The sequence below is a fragment of the Staurois parvus genome, unplaced genomic scaffold, assembly GCF_062004578.1.
Source record: "Staurois parvus isolate SC_StPar_1 unplaced genomic scaffold, SC_StPar_1.0 ptg000376l, whole genome shotgun sequence".
NCBI lineage: Eukaryota > Metazoa > Chordata > Amphibia > Anura > Ranidae > Staurois > Staurois parvus.
In genome coordinates, this window is record NW_028318172.1 from 1,750,841 (window position 1) to 1,767,523 (window position 16,683).

General features: G+C 42.4%; 1 protein-coding gene across 4 annotated transcripts in view; it reads left to right on the forward strand.

The window, feature by feature from the left end:
* DVL3 (dishevelled segment polarity protein 3) overlaps nt 1-8,959 on the forward strand; it is a 193,388-nt gene extending 184,429 nt beyond the window's left edge. For 2 of the 4 annotated variants that reach the window (XM_089685465.1, XM_089685468.1), the window contains 2 exons: nt 7,171-7,594; nt 7,989-8,959. In XM_089685465.1, the coding sequence (XP_089541591.1) occupies nt 7,171-7,594; nt 7,989-8,010 (446 nt within the window). In that variant the 3' untranslated portion in view covers nt 8,011-8,959. Of the gene's footprint in view, nt 1-7,170; nt 7,595-7,985 lie in introns of all 4 variants that reach the window. The other 2 variants (XM_089685466.1, XM_089685467.1) reach the window with 2 other exon arrangements.
* Nucleotides 8,960-16,683: the final 7,724 nt, after the last annotated feature.

Here is a 16,683-nt window from a genome sequence, read left to right on the forward strand (position 1 = left end):
ATGCATGCATCCCTTGTGATAGAAATAAGTAGTGACAGGTCCTCTTTATGGAGAGATATGAAGTCAATAAGACCCCATGTCTCTCCTCTACACTGTAAAGCATTAGATTAAAAAAAAAAGCATCTAATGCTTTAAAAAAAGGAAAAAAGGGACCGAGACCGGAAGTGACATCGCTCCGGTCCTCCAAGGGGATAGAGATGAGTGGAGGCCATCTTTCCTTCACTTATCTCTATGCCCAGCATCGGGATCGTTCGATTGTTCTCAGGTAAGGCTGAGAACTACCAAGGGGGCGGGGATGGGGTATTTTCAGCACCTGTATCGGTGCTTAATTTCATGTCTGCCAAAGGCAGATAGGGGTGTTTTCAGCCGAAACGTTTTGTCCACCGAGATTTCAGTGCATCCCTAGTACACATCATTGCAGCTCTGTAACAGGTAATACATCACTGAAGCACGTGTCAAGGGAATACAAAATACACAGGCATTTCCCCATGTGTTTTTTATCTTTTTAAAGTGTAACTTCATGTTAAAAAAAAAAAAAAAAGGGCTCCGCTCTTTCTCTTCCCCTCCCTACACATCCTTTACCTCAGAGGTTTTGTTTTTTTGTAAATCTCTTTTAAAGCGGGTACCTAGGTACCCATTTCTGACAGGCACCCTGCTGCACTTCTGCTCGGATGTCACCTGTTCTATTCATGTCTTGTTTAATTATCACTTGGATATGTAGTACACGCTACATAATTTCTTTTTAACCTACAAGACCCATCACAGTGCTAACTACACAGGCACTATTAAGGGCACAGATTATGGGGTAATCCACATTTTTGTGGATTTTTTTTTCTCTAGGTATTACCTTGATTTATTTAGTCTTGTAGGTAATTTGGTGGTCATTTTTTTTTTTTTCGACCTTACTACTTAAAACGTTCCACTCTGGCTAGCAATGTAGGGTTCATAGGACTTCTGACTGTGATGTTCCAGCTGACCTTTTTTTGCCGATGCAAGCTGATTATTTGCTGTCTCACCTGTTGCCTAATACCTGAAACACAAAAGTTTACTTGCACTTGGTAGTGGGAGCTTATAGGACAAATGGCGAGAGTTTCGCTGCAGGCCTTGAAGGTTGATAGCTGTTCCCTTTGTCTGGAGTAAGGTCTTACACTGACACCATTCCAGCCCTCTGAATTGGGCTTCCTAAGTAAATCAGAACTCTCTGCTACTATGTCTGATCTGTTCCAAAGGCTATCTCCACTTCTGGAAACGACCGGTTCCAATAGCCAGGAATACTTTTTTGCCTCTCTTCTCCATAAAATTTTCATTGGCCTAACTCTAGGGTTTATTCATGCCTCCTGGCATGTTTGCTGCCTTGTTACCTATGGAAGAGAAATTCTGAAAGAGATGGACTGTTCCTACTCTGGACCTCTTTGGGAAATTCCTTTAAGGAATAAATTGAGGTGGCTGCAGAGGGAAGAGAGTTCCGGCATCACTATCCACAATCGCTACTTCCTGTTGATTTGTCCTCCTCTACCCTATGTGTGCTTTCCACCTGCAGGTGCCATCTACTGCAGGTCCAACCTTTTGCAGCATTCCCTTCACCTCTAAACCTACTGGACCTCCCCTGAAGTCTTTGTCACAATGAAGGTATGCCCCCACCCCTGAAGGTGGGGGGACACCTACTGACATTTTCTCAAGCTTAAAGCAAAAATATCCCTGCCTTTTTATTTCACTGTATTTTGAAGAGGTACACAAAAGCGCTATATTGCTGTACTCTGCCTGCTTTTTGTGAAGCAGCAAGTAGGAACAGGTATTAGAAAACAATTTCCCTATACTTCATTTACAGTCACAAGGGGTAGTCATCTCTCTTTCCTGTTTAGGAAGATTTACAAGGATTTCCAAATCCTGCACAGGGCTTCTTGTTTGTTTAGAGACACATGTCCCATCATTGTCTTAAAACATTTGTCCTAATTACTGCAGTAGCTAGGCTTCTGCCAGCTATCCTGTATATAAGCCACTATATCGCTCTTATGAGTTTTTTCTTTTTTTTTTTTTTTTCTTTTAGCTTTAGTGGAAAATACAATGTAATGAGGTATACCCCCTGTCTATTCACACAGCAACATAGTCCTAGCACTGCTGAAAACATTGCCATACTCTGTGGTGCTATTTTATTAGGCCCTTATTTACATTCTGAACCTCATATCAAAAGGTGCCTTGGAGACCTTTTACTATAAGGCTCCGGAGTCTTAATTCAAGTGCTCACACTTGCCCCTTTTGGTTGATCCTGCATCGTACTTGGGCTTTTCCTCTGACCATGTACCATCTGGGATTTCTGGGCCTAATCCTGACATCATTCTTATTCACTTTTTCTGGTCCCATGTGACCATACTCTCATTAGCATCACTCAGTTGCCCCTCCTTGATCGTTTCTCTCAGGTTCTGCTGTTGGATATTTTTATTTTTGCAGTAGCTCGTACCAAGTTTTCTCTACTCAGTCACTGGGACTAACTATATAGGGAGTTTGGCTCCGTTTACTAGAGCCGTTTTACATATTCTTGCCATAACACATACCTCCCTGGCTTACAACCCTCTCTCTACAAAAATCTTCAGTTAGATGACTGCTCTACTGACTCTTGCCTAGAGATCTCCCAGTATCTCTAATATACTCCAGCAGTTAGGCACATTCCAACTGTAGGTTGGGTGTCCCTCTTACTTTGGGGCATGCTGATCACTTCGCCCATACTCTGCAATCTATCGTGAGGTAGTTCTCATTTAGAGTGTGGAAAGTGAACTCCGTCTTAACCTGTTCCTGTCCCTCATTTGCAACTTCATCTGTTTGATCTTGCCAAACACCTAGCCCTTAGTATTTTGCAGGTATTGGATCAGCTAGTACAGGGGTGGCGAACAAGTTAGACACAAAGAGCCAAAATTTTAAACTGTGAAAGTCAGAGAGCCACACCACGCAGTGACCTGCCAAAACAGACAAACACTCACACAAAAACACATAATTAAAACCATATTATTCACCATAACACTTTCTTCCCCTTACAAAACAACAATGTGTTCATTTCAAGGTAAGTGTCCACCCTCAACACACACATCAAATGCAACTTAGCCAGAGTTAACACATCAACTACCCTGGAGGTTGCTGTGGCACCTGTCTCTCTCTCTCACTCTAACACACAAGTATACAAAAAAAAATTCTGAACTAATGGACTGCGGACAGCACAGGGATGACCAGAGACTGCGGACAGCACAGGGATGACCAGAGACTGCGGACAGCACAGGGATGACCAGAGACTGCGGACAGCACAGGGATGACCAGAGACTGCGGACAGCACAGGGATGACCAGAGACTGCGGACAGCACAGGGATGACCAGAGACTGCGGACAGTACAGATGACTGCTGACCTTTGGGGAGGTGGGGAGCGGGTACCTGAATTTGACAGGTACCCGCTCTTACTTCCGCAGAGTTTTTGTTTGATCTTACCTGTTCCTCGATCCAGCCGCGCGCTGTCTTCCTGGCTTCTGTAATGGCGCTCGGCATGACAGCCAGGTGCCCAGTGCGCATGAGCGAGAAGCACTTGCGCTTTGTGATTGGTCCGGCGGCTTCTGGGATCTGTCATGTGTCCCAGGTACCGCCTTACCATTCACAAAAAGCACTGCTTTTTGCGCATGCGCACTTGGCACCCGGCTGTCATGCCCAGTGCCCACATTACAGAAGCCGGAAGACAGCGCGCCGCTGGATAGAGGAACAGGTAAAAAGAAGAGAAACATGAAACTTGGCAAAGAGCCACAGTATACAAAATATGATAAGAGGCAAAGAGCCGCATTCATTTTGGCCGGGAGCCGCACGCGGCTCAAGAGCCGCGTGTTCGCCACCCCTGAGCTAGTATGTGGGGATGAGGGGATAACTAAGGCTTTCTTTTGGCCAATTTTTTCATTTCTATGTCACACAAGACTTTCTAAAGACAGGGTAAAACAACTGTGACGTATTCTATGTCTTGTTCCATTTAGAATTATTAAAATAATTTCTCTGGTACACAGTATACCAAAGTTAATCTTTTGGAACACACTGTTATTAAAGTACATGGTAATACAGCAATATTATTTGCCAACTATCATTTTTGTTAAAAGTAAATGTGTAATTCGCTGGTCGCATGACTGCACATCATACATTCTCTTCCCCTCAGCAGGGGTCTGCATAATAGGTCTGCGGGCTACTGTAAAATGTCAAATACTGCAGGGAAGCCCTGTGAAGTCATGAAGGCATCTTCCCAGTAGGTAGCAGCTGGCCCCTTTACTGCAGTGCTTAGTCCCAGCTCTCCTTTCTCCACCTGTATTTTTTTTGCTCTGGCCTCTCTGCCACTATGTGTAAAGGGATTTTCCTGTCAATCACCCCTGTGTTCTTCCATTCATGATAGTACATGAAAGTACACTGCCTTTAATCCCCGCCACCTACCATTTGCCCTTTTCTGCTAGGGATGCACAGCTTTCTCCCAGGTTTGTTACGGCATGTGCACAGTACACTGCACAAAGCAGGGGAAGTACGTTGCAGTTTTTCTAGTCTCCTACTGGGATCCGCTGTCATTCAACTTAGTAGTGCTTTGTCTACAGGATGTTTCTACGATGACTAGAAGGCTAGTGGGGGGAAATTGCTGCCATTCAATAGAGCAGGACTGGACAGGGGGCATAGTTGCAATACTGACTAGGGATGCAGACATACTTTGCATGGGTATTGTACCTATAGAAGATGCAGACAATATAGTTGATATGGAGAGAGAGAGACATTATGGGATATATCTGAAAATTGATCAATCTTAAAGTACTGACAGCCAATCTAATTTCTTGAGGCCCAAAAATGTCAAAACAGTATAGATATCCCGTAAATGACCCCTTTTTGCAAAGGAGACCGTTCAACATATTTCATAAGAGACATGGCGAAATGTAAAAAAAAAAATTTTCACAAATTTTTTTACATACTGTCAACAGTACAGCACAGCGTCATCATATAACTGGTGTGGCGGTGATCAGAGACACTGACTGGTGACAGTACGAGAAACATTTTATTTTTTTTTCATTTTATTTTTTTATTAATTTTTTTTTTTAAGATTTTATTTTCATATTACACTATGACCAAAGTAGTATATTGTTACCATAGTAATATTGTACAACTTTGGGAAGTGGTCAGTATTTTTTTTTTCTCACGCAATTTGATTGCTTATAGCAAGGAATTTCTTTGCTATAAGCAAGCATTTAACTGAATTAAATCGGATTATTCTGTTTTTTTTGTTGTGATTAGCTGTGACTGGCCATGGTTAATCGCATGACACAGATGGGCTGTGATTGGCCTAGCCTGTGCATGTAATCACTGAGACAGTTCACAGCTAGACACACTTTTATACAATGGATGGCATGAAAGGAAGTCATCCATTGTTTACAACTGTCATGTGACCTGCTGTGATTGGTCACAGCAGGACACATATTACTGGCAAGGGGGCCGGTACACAGATCTGTCTTCGGCTGTGTCTAAGGTACACAGCTGGTGACAGTTCTTGCCACAACGCGGCCCTCCTGGATTGACAAGGACAGCCCTCCTGGGCTGTCATTTTACTATAGGCTGGGTGGGAAGTGGTTAAACAAGGTGCGTGACACTTGCAAGCTCCACTTTCCTGGGTTTTGTCTAAGATAGTAAATAGTGCTGCACTCCTTAATTTACACACAACTGTAGTGTTTACTCTAGTTTCAGTAGTATATTCCTATACATTGTGATAACTGGGTAAAAGTGTGTGTGTGTGTATATTGGGCCTCTTTCACTGGCATATGAGTATTTTCTGCATGGAATGCAGGTTCTTGCTCGCAGAGTATGCATAAAATACGTGCCAAAAGCACTCATCTTTAGATGTATACATCGTTTAGACATGTACAGTTCTTCTGATAGCTTCCTTATGAATGTGTGCGTGCATTTACATGTGTGATATCAACAGATCTGTGTAGTCCTAGATACAGCTTGTGGTTTTTGTGTGTGGTTTGTGTGTGTTTTTTTTTTTTTTTTTTTTTGGTTTTGTTTGGACCTTTTTATGTTAGACACAGCTGTGTGTAGGGGCTCATTGATTACTAAAGTGCTGCATTTAGATTTGCACAAAAGCATTTTTTCCTCTCCTGTGTGAATGAGCCCTTATGTATGTGTTTGTACATTTATCTTCAGTCTGTACATAATGTTTCTCATAATTAGCAATGAAACTGGCTGACAGTTTGTAGACTTAACTATTGACACACTTTTGAACTTCTGCAATAGAGTTGGACTGTCAAACAGACAAATGTGACCTACCTGCATTCCAGTGGTGACTGCTCACAAGATCCTTTAAAAAAAAACTTGTATGAAGAAAGATGGAGGCTGCCATTAAATATATTTGTTCCATACCTCTCACAAAGATCTAGTGGCTTTAGTATGCAGATCAAAAATCTGACTTTTCGGATCTGCGTCCTTGATGTCTCCGCAATTAGTCTGCATTTTCAGGAGAGGGCAGCAATGGCAATCTTCATCAAAGAAGACAGTGTCTGGAATGTGTGCTTTTCATCCCACTGATGTTGCAGTCAAAAAATTAGTAACTACTACTCGTGAACCTAAGTGCAGTCTCCATATTTTCTTACTACAGATTTCCTTTAGGACATTTTAGTGTGTGTTTGTTCCATTTTTGTTAAAGTGTATGGACATGCAGCGAACAATAAAGTCAAGCTTTTGCAATTGGGGGGGCATTAAAAACATGTGGTTGATACTCGTCTAGTGCCCTCCCCCATTAAGTGCAATGACAGTGGGCAAGGATGTTAACATGCCATGGTTGTGATGCTTTGCACCTGTGGCTAAAACTATCAGTCCTGCCAAATTTGGCTGGCAGTAAGCCCAGCAAACATGAACCATTCAAGTGACTGGGGAAGCGCTTTTGGCACTTTGGTGTGGCAGTTATGTGATTAAAATGGGCCATGAGGCAGCATCATATCGCCTTACCTCCGCTTGTCCAGCATTTTTGAAAAGCCACAAATGCAGATCACTTTTTAGAAGTGCTGCAGTTTGGATGCAAGCATAAACGTAGCCTAAGATTTTCCATAAGTAAAAATTATAACCTCCTATACTTTGTAAATTTGTTAATTTTGTGGTTTTTTTTTTTTTTTTTTTTTAATTTCCCAGGTAGCAGAAGTAGTGGTTCCAACCGCAGTAGTACAGAAAAAAGAAAAGACAAAGACACAAAGGCTGGAGATTCGAAATCTGGAGGGAGTGGAAGTGAATCAGACCACACTACACGGAGCAGTATGCGCAGAGAAAGAGCAGCAAGTGAACGTTCAGTGCCAGCTAGTGAACATAGTCACAGGAGCCACCACTCCATTGCACACAGCATCCGAAGCCACCACACACACCAGTCTTATGGTCCCCCTGGTGTACCCCCACTCTATGGTCCTCCAATGATGATGATGCCAGCACCTCCCCCAGTGATGGGGCCACCAGGAGCCCCACCCAGCCGTGATTTAGCCTCCGTCCCACCAGAACTCACCGCTAGTAGACAGTCTTTCCGCATGGCCATGGGCAATCCTAGTGAGTTCTTTGTGGATGTTATGTGAGCAAACTTTACAACTTTGACCTTGTTTTTAGAAGTTTGTGTTTATTTGAGAATTTTCTAATTATTATTTACATCTTGATACTAAGAACCGAAGTGGAGAGGCTAATCCAGTCTCAATGAGCTGTGTGTGTGATGCTCGCACGGATCCTCTCACCTGCCACTAATCCATGCACCTAATCTCTCAGACCCTGCTCCAGACTGTGTGTTTGTGCAGAGGGAGAAGGCTGGCCGCATTCTTGCCTTGTTGCTTGGCTTTTGTAACAGATTGATTTTAACAAATTAATATTGCATCTAAAAGAAAAAAGGCCTCAGTAGTGGAATGGAGCTACTCTTTATTTACATCTTATTTTATTAGAATTTTTTTTACCATTGTGTTTCTTTTATCAAGCAGCCAAGAATTCGGGGGTCTTTGACTTTCTCTGAGCTGTCTGCCAGGGAAAGTGTATGATCCTCAGTCGGAGGGTATCCCTTCGCATCTCATGGCGTCATTGTATAGAGAAGGATAATCTGTTGAAAAGGAAGACATTGCTTTTTAAGTTGAAGACGACTGATGGGAATGAAGCACCACAAGCCTTATAAATTTACAATGAACGTGTCTTATGGTTTTTTGTTTTCTTCTTTTTTCTTTTTTTTTTTTTCCAGTTTTTCGAGTGCCATGAATTTTCATATAAACTAATGTTGAACCAGCCACATACACACTTTAATTCTATTATAAATCTGCTCTTACAGCTCCTTAATTTTAAAAAAGGTACATATTTTTGACATGTAATTGGGATCCTAAGCTGCAGTTTTGCAAATCTTTTCTGTCAGTGAGGCCTGCAACTTTGTACTTGTTGATATTATGTTGCACATCAAACTGGCAGGGGAAAGGTTATTTCTTCTTTCCTGGAGTAGGGAGAGGGTATACTGTTGCTGTTACACTACAATGTTCTTGTTTTACACAGGCCTTCTCTTGTCTCCTGTTGGAGATGTTCCAGGAATGGTGCTAGTATTTTTTTTTTTTTTTTCACCAATATTTTTCATCTTCAGCTGTTCGCCCCAAGAACACTAAATAAAAGGCACAATCGGGGCGAGAGCAATGACAACAGATTGTACTATTCACTGACTTGTGACCTCTCAGACTTTGTATAAAGACAGAAGGAAAGGACAGCGCAAAGATGGCACAATGGCAGAATTTCAAGAATTTGCCTTAGCATCTACCTAAGGGTAGACTTGTTTTGTACAGCATAACCTGCTCTGGAATGGACTAAATTCGCTGTTGTCTGGGAGCGAAACACCTATAAACAGGTGCCTGTGTTCTTATTTTTTTCCATTGCTTTGTTGCACTGAGATTTCTGCTGCAATAAAACTACACATGTTTTATGTTCTGTCCTGAATTCATGGTTGTTCCTACAGAAGTTTACAGTGCACCCTTCTGCCACTGCAAGCCACGTTTCGTAAGATTTCTTAATGTGAGAATTGTTTATTAAAACTGAACTTTTGAAAACCACTGGAAATCGCTTTGATGAAAAAAAAACAAAAAAAAACACTGACACACAAAAAATAGTTGTGTATTGGAAAGTAATACAGTACTTTTTGGTCTAAGTATCTCTCATTCCTTTAAAACAGTACTGTAAGCTTTTTGTTAAACAATGCAGCTCATTTTAAACTAGACTGTTTATTTTTGTAGTGAGAACCAGCATAGCTTAAGGTCCCATTCAGGCTTTTAACATGCGTAGAATTATGGCACTCCATCCATTTAATGGTCTGCATAGTGCTTAAAAAAAAAAAATGCATGCAGCATTTTTGACAATGTGGTTCAGTTTTAAAATTTTACAACAGAGTAAATAGTCATTGCATTGTTCAGACCTGTTATTTTAGAGAAACCATGTGCTGATGAAGAATTGAGACTGCTATTGTTGGAGTCTCATTTTGTAAATACTAGCCGCCTGTGTGTCAGGTTTGAATCATCGGTTTTGGTACTTGACTCAAGAACGAGAAAGCAGATCAGGAGTTTGTCACTTCACCTGAATGTATTGGTTCACCGTAACCATCACTAGCATTTTCAGGAGATGGAAAGCAATGGCATCCTTTTGTATTTATTTACTTTAAATCCAAGCAACACGTATTTCCTTGAATAGTATGGGCAATAGTTAGAGCTGTTGTCAGTCTTTTGTTGTAGTCTGTATCCCTAGTAGCAAATTTGTCTTTGCTTCTGCTCAAGACAGGAACTAATGATATCTCCACAAGGATGTAAGCAAAAGCACATTTAGTTGCGCATGGAAGGATTAGAACTTATTACAATGTATGTTTGCGTTTTGTGTGTTTTTTTTTTTTGTTTTTTTTTTCTCTCCTGCCTTCCTGTACTATTGACCACTGCACCTCCATTTCTACAGGCTTTAATGGGACAGGATATGAGGGAATTGAAATTCTGCCTGTGATCTTTAATTTTTATTCTTCCCCATTTTGTAAAAAAAAAAAAGTTGCAATGGAATTGCTTTGAAGTGGTTGCATAGGCTTAATTATTTTTATCTTAATGCATTCTGTGCATAAAGCTAAAAAAATCCTTCTGTGCCACAGAATCTGCCCAGCCCCCATTATACTTACCTGATCTCAATCCAATGCTGTGGCTGGGAGCAGTGGCTCTTTCTGCTCTTTCCCTCCTCACCAGGCAGATTGATAGCAGTGAGAGTCATTGGCTCCTGCTGCTGTCAAGTCAAATCCTGTGAAGAGGGAGTGGGGGCGGGGCCAAGCTAAGCTGTCTGTCTCTACAAACACAGGCAGTGCAGCTCTAGATTGAGCTGCACGAGTGCCCCCATAAGAAATAGCTTCCTTTTGGGATCACTCACCAAAGAGGAGTAAGAAGTTCCAGCGGAGCACCCCAGAAGAGGATCAGAGCTGTTGTATGCAAAACCATTGCATAGAGCAGGTAAGTATAACATGTTATGTTTTATTTTATTACAAAAAAAAAAAAAAATAAAGCTTTACAATCACTTTAACCACTTGCCAATCGTGCCATAGCTGAATGACGGCTACAGCGTGATTGTCCAGTGCTGGGAGGGTGTCATATGACGTCCTCCCAGAACGCATCCCTGGAGATCTCCGTCATCGCTGTGCCCTACGGTAAATGCACTTTCCTCATGCTGTCAGTGTGAGGAAAGTACTACTGATAACCGGTAATTGTCAGAGGATGGATCGGCACTGATCAATCAGGGCACTGATGATCAGTGTCCAGCAGTGACTCCCACCTGTACCCAGCAGTGCTGCCTAGCAGTGCCACCCATCAGTGCCCATCAATGTTTCCTATCTGTGATGCCTATTTGTGCCACCTATCGGGGTCCATCAGTGCAGCCTCATCAATGCACATCAGTGAAGGAGAAAAATTACCTGTTTGCAAAATTTTATAATAAAAAAAGAGCAAAAAATTTGAAGAAAAAAAAGTTTCTTTGTTTCTGTTAATAGTGCAAAAAATAAAACCCACAGCAGCGATTAAATACCACCAAAAGAAAGCTCTATTTGTACCCATATGAAATTATCATTTTTTGTCACACAGTGTTGTATGACTGCGCAATTGTCATTCAAAGTGCGACAGCCCTGAAAGCTGAAAATTGGCCTGGGCAGGAAGGGGGTATAAGTGCCCAGTAGGCAACTGGCCCCTTACATTTTGTTAACAGTGCTGTAAACTGTTAAAAAAAAAAAAAAAAAAAAAATTTCTTGCTCCATTGCTGCCTGAGCTGGTCTTTTTTGTTTTTAATTTTTTGGAGCAGCTTTTTTTGAGCAGGTCTTTCCTAAGCGATTTTACAGTGTCGTACCTGGACCCTGCTGGCTGGACTTTGACGGGCTAGCTTGGAATGTAATGTTTGGGCACTGGGCTCTACATTGTGCTTCTATCATGTGAGACATGGAGTGCTTTCCACGTGAAGCCAAGTCCAAGCCTCTCTCCCAGTTAATCACTAATCCTGGATTTCTAAGTCTCCCAAGCCTCAGATAAATCCTTTTCAGCATGGGGTGCCCACCACTTTTCTAAGTTGGCACTAGTGTGTTAGCCTCTGTTCACATTTGGGAAACCAGCATCTTAGATGTTTGGGTGTGGGAGATTGTTTCCAGAGGCTGCTCCCTGCCTTCATCAATTCATTTCTTTCAATCACACAGATTACCAGAGCTCCATGCAGCTCCACCAAAACTTCTTCCCTATGGCAATACAGTTCCAGGAGTTTGACTCAAACCTGTTCACAGAACATCATTCAGGCCCAGAATTTCTGCTTGGAATCCACGAGGTCTGTCATTGCCGTCCATCAGAGGAATCTCTTCTTCTGAACAATATTCTGGAACTTTGCCCAGCCTGGCTGCCCTTGCAATGCTGAACACCCTGACCAGAGGCTCTTACAATCAGCATTTACTTGGACAGCATCATGGTAGTGGTGTACATCAATCAGAATTTCACATTTTAGCATTGTCTGCTATTTACATTCCAGGTGTAGATGATTTAAAGGCAGGCTGGTTCTGGTTCTGCTTTGACTTGGTAGTGGTCTCTACAGCCAGAAGTGTTCCAGGACCTTTGTCACAGGTGGGAATGCCAGATGTCGACCTCCATGTTTTACAATAACCTGGACAGGTTTGTTTCTAGGTACAAGGAGCCTTTGATGGAAGCATATAGGATGCACTGGTGGCTCCATGGAATCAATATACACTTACCAACCACTTTATTACAGGTACACCTGTTCAATTGCTTCGTAACACAAATTGCTAATCAGCCAATCACATGGCAGCAACTCAATGCATTTAGGCATCTAGACTTGCTGAAGTTGAAACTGAGCTTCAGAAGGGGGTAAGAAAGGGGATTTATGTTTCTTTCAATGTGGCATGGTTATTGGTGCCAGATGGGCTGGTCTGAGTATTTCAAAAACTGCTGATCTACTGCGATTTTCATGTACAACCATCTCTAGGGTGTACAGAGAATGGTCCAAAAAAGAGAAAATATCCAGTGAGTGGCAGTTGTGGACGAAAATGCCCTGTTGATGTCAGAAGAGAATAGGAACACTGGTTTGAGATGATAGAAAGGTAACAATAACTCATGTCAATATGGACCAAAATCGCTGAGGAATGTTTCCAATACCTTTGTTGAATCTATGCCACGAATAATTAAGGCAGGTCTGAAGGCAAAAGGGGGTCAAACCCAGTACTAGCAAGGTGTACCCAATAAAGTGGCCAGTGAGTGTAGTTTGATCCATGCATTTCTTCCCTGAATTTTTCCTTGTCTGCTGCACAGGATCAAGGGTGTTCTGACTAGCCTCATAACTGGCCCAGACAGATGTACTCCAATCTGATCAGTCTTGTTGCAGGAATTCCATGGACTATTCAGATCATCCAGACTTTAAGCATCAAAGACCAGTTTGTCAGCTTGCTTCACAGGGGCTGGCTTTAACAACATTGCTGTTGATACCAGGGTTCTAAGGCACAGATCCATCTTGGAATCAATGATCCTCACAATGCTAAAAAGCTGGGAGGTCTAATTCATGCAACGTAAGATACTTTTACCCTGGAAAATTCACCCTGGGATGAGCCTTGGCCTTCCTCCAAATGGGTATGAACCAGCATTGGTTATGAGCTAGGGTCATAGCTCTGTGTTTGCAATTTTGTTGTAAAGACTATGCTAGCCTTCTACCTTTTTGATTAATACATTTGCACAGGATGTCACTCATGTGGTTACCCCATGACTCTGCAGAATCTGAATTTAGTTATTGCAGAAATTCTGAGACTGGTGTTTGAACCAATCATTGACATTCCCCTTCCCATTCAAACTCAAGGTTGCATTTCTTGTTTTCAATTATATACTTAAATCACTGAGCCACGGATTTCACTCCATACACTTGTCATACCCCTGCTGCTGTTCCAAAATCTCCTGTGTTAAATACTAGGATACTGTGCATATACTACAAAAAAAATTGGGTGCTAGGTATTGTTGTATGTCACCAACTGTGACTGTAAAACTTATAAACAGAAAATATTTCTACAGCTAAAAAAAAAAAAATAAAAAAATAGTATAAATAATGTGCTACCCAAAAAAGCAATATGTGTCCATAAATGTCCAAAGTCAATAAAACCAACTCCAGTGTTAATAGTGATCTATGCAACACTTTTGGATGTGCTGCACACGTCTCATGCAAGACAGTGCTCTTCAGTTTTCAAACAATAAATACAAACAATGAAGACAAAATGAAAATATTGGAAGAAAAAACTCCCATTCAAGCTCGCTGAAGGACAGAATAACATCCAACAAGGTTCTCTGAAAGGGGCTACACATACATATTTGCACAGAAGATATAATCCAGAACAGTGATAATGGATTGCATCAAACCCTGCATGATTATATAATTTTCTGTTGCAGGGATGCTCAAATCATATCACCCAATGTCCGTGACATATATTTCCGGGCGTAGGCCAGGTGGTTTTTTTTTCTTACATTTAGCTTGGCTGCAGCAGGGTTTGCTGCCTTTTTTTTTTTTGTTTTGTTTTTTTTTTAACGGAGTGGACACCCACTGACTTCCTCCCCAGTGATCGGAAAAGGCAGCGGTGAGCACATCCTAACCCTGAAATTCGGAGGATGGAGGGCGGAGCACACTAGCGACATCGGGACTCACCCTCTCCTCCCCAGGATTATCCTAAGCTTGAAGCTAGCCGGACCTCCCAGGAGATTTGTGTGCATGTGCTATTTGCTGAGTTGGGAGATCCATCTGTCCTCTGCCTGATTTTTAACCACTGTTACCTGCCTACCCACCTCAATCCCCACCATCACCATGGGCTAAGTGTGACTGGGGCACCCCCAATCTGTACATGTCTGAGTCCTCCCGGTGTCACCTCTCTGGAACGTTCTGTACTGGAGTCACTGTGTGTAATATATAGTAAAGAGGTGGGTTACCTAATGGGGGATTGTCTCTGTGTAGCTATGGGGAGTCACTCCTTTGTAACATGTTATAATGGGGTCACACCTGTATAATGTGTAATAATAGGGAGTCACCCTTGTGTAGCAATGAGGGGTTTCCCCTGTATAATATGTAATAATGGGGCATGGATGCGCAAATCATATCCCCCGACGCCCAGTGTAGCATGAAGATCTGTATCCTGTGCAGATCTATATCCCCTGCAGCAGCATGCATCAGAACCAGGGAAAACAAGCCAAGCACCAAGCGAAGTCACTTAATTCCTTATATGTCGGACTACAACACAAGCACTTTAATGGTCGGGATTAAGAATCCTGGGCACCCTGAGTCATCATTAATAATAGTGTCAATCCACATGGATACACAGAGAGATACAGGATTTCACAGCGGCTGTAGCACCCTGTGCCTGTGTTGTAGTTTGGAGTAAGAGGTTAAGTGACTTCAGGTACCTGTTTTTTTCGGTTTTAGCTTGGTGATCTGCTTGTTTTCCCTGATTCCAACACATGCACAGTTGTTGCAGCGGATACAGATTTTCGGGCTACATCGGAGCTTGAATTGGCTCAGCATGTGCTTTTAGTGAGCACCCAAGTCCACATGCGGGGGTAGCCTGAAGTAATACATTTTCTTTTTTTTCTCCATTGGGGCTGGTGCATCATTTACTCAGGAGATGTGCTTCTGCTGAGTGTTAACCGAGCTCGAAACTCACCTTGCCTAATGAGCACCCCGTCGGTGCTCATTACACTGCAAGGTCTCTCTCCTCCCTGCTAGTCCCCGGAAGCGGTACTGGAGACAGGGTGGTGTTTTAAAGTTTTTTTTTTTTTTTGTTTTTTTTTTTTATATTAGGAGAGGTAGCTTGTCATTAGGAACAAGTAGATTGGGAACGTGATTTAATACCTTGGACAAGTAGTTTTTTTTAAAAATTCCGCACCCCTGTATTGACTCAAAAGGGCCAGAGAGTTGGCCCAGATCAGAGTTCCCAGAGTATAGTTAGTACAGGAAAGCCAAACAAAAAGGGGGGGGGGGGGCAGACGTGAACTTGCTTAATATGTTGTTTCGGCAGATATTGGGGGTGCAATGCCAAGCTCCTACAAAATCTCCAGCTCCCTGGAAGTATTGGCTTTCCACTGGAGAGCCAGAGAAAGTGTCAATGGAAACTGAGCGCAGTGATCACTGCACTTGTATTCCATTGGACTGCAAGTCTGCTGTGGTGGCAGACAGGACTTTTAGTTCTTTTATCCACAGATCTCTATGAATGACTGATGTGGCTGTGTGGGAGGAGCCCTGCACAGCTGAGAAAAACTCAATAATTGCAATGGCTGCAGGGGAGAAAAACGCCACCATGCTGTTAAAGGGGAAGGTGTTTTTGGGGTTAGGGAGGTCTTCTTGGCATCATGTTACACCCTGAATATGGGTGTTACATGGTCTAAAAGGTTGAGTTAGCCTTTAAAGGATAAGTTTACAATTAGAACATGTTACATGTTCCAGCTCCTGCTTCCTCTTCCCCCAATACCCCCCTCCCTGTGACAGTGTATTCGAGATCTGCACCCACTGTCAGAATTAGAAAAAAAAAAAAACATGCGACCATGTGGGGCTCCAGCCACATGGCCATGTCATTCATAGAGTTCTGTGATTGAATGACTGCATGGAACACATGCCCTCTGCAGGCAACGACTTGTAGTTCTGAATGACCTGGGAGGGCATTAGTGAGTGCTCTTCTAGTTCATTGATTTCTCCTACCATTCAGTAATTGCCTACCTGTATAGGCAGACATCTTACTGAGCGTCTGTATGAGCCTGACATTGCACACGTGATCTGCTCAACATGAGTGCAATGCCTTACAGGCTGCACTGAACAAAAATAATAAATGTACCTCCTTTTTTACCTGCAAAAAAAGTGCATTTTTTTTTTCTTTCAAGTTGAGCTTGGCCTTTAAATTTGTGATCCTAAAATGTATTATCTGATCTGTGCAATGGTAATTCAGAGAGCCAACCCTGCCTCTTTTGAGGTTATCCATCAGTGCCTTCTGCTTCTCCTCCTCCTTTATCTGCCCCCCCAAAGGAAGCCGCTTGCTATGGAGGCAGACATGCGGGCTTGCTTTTGAGCCAGCCTCTGTGTGTTCATTGACACACTGTGTAGCTTATAGCCATTACTGCTCTTTGCTCACTG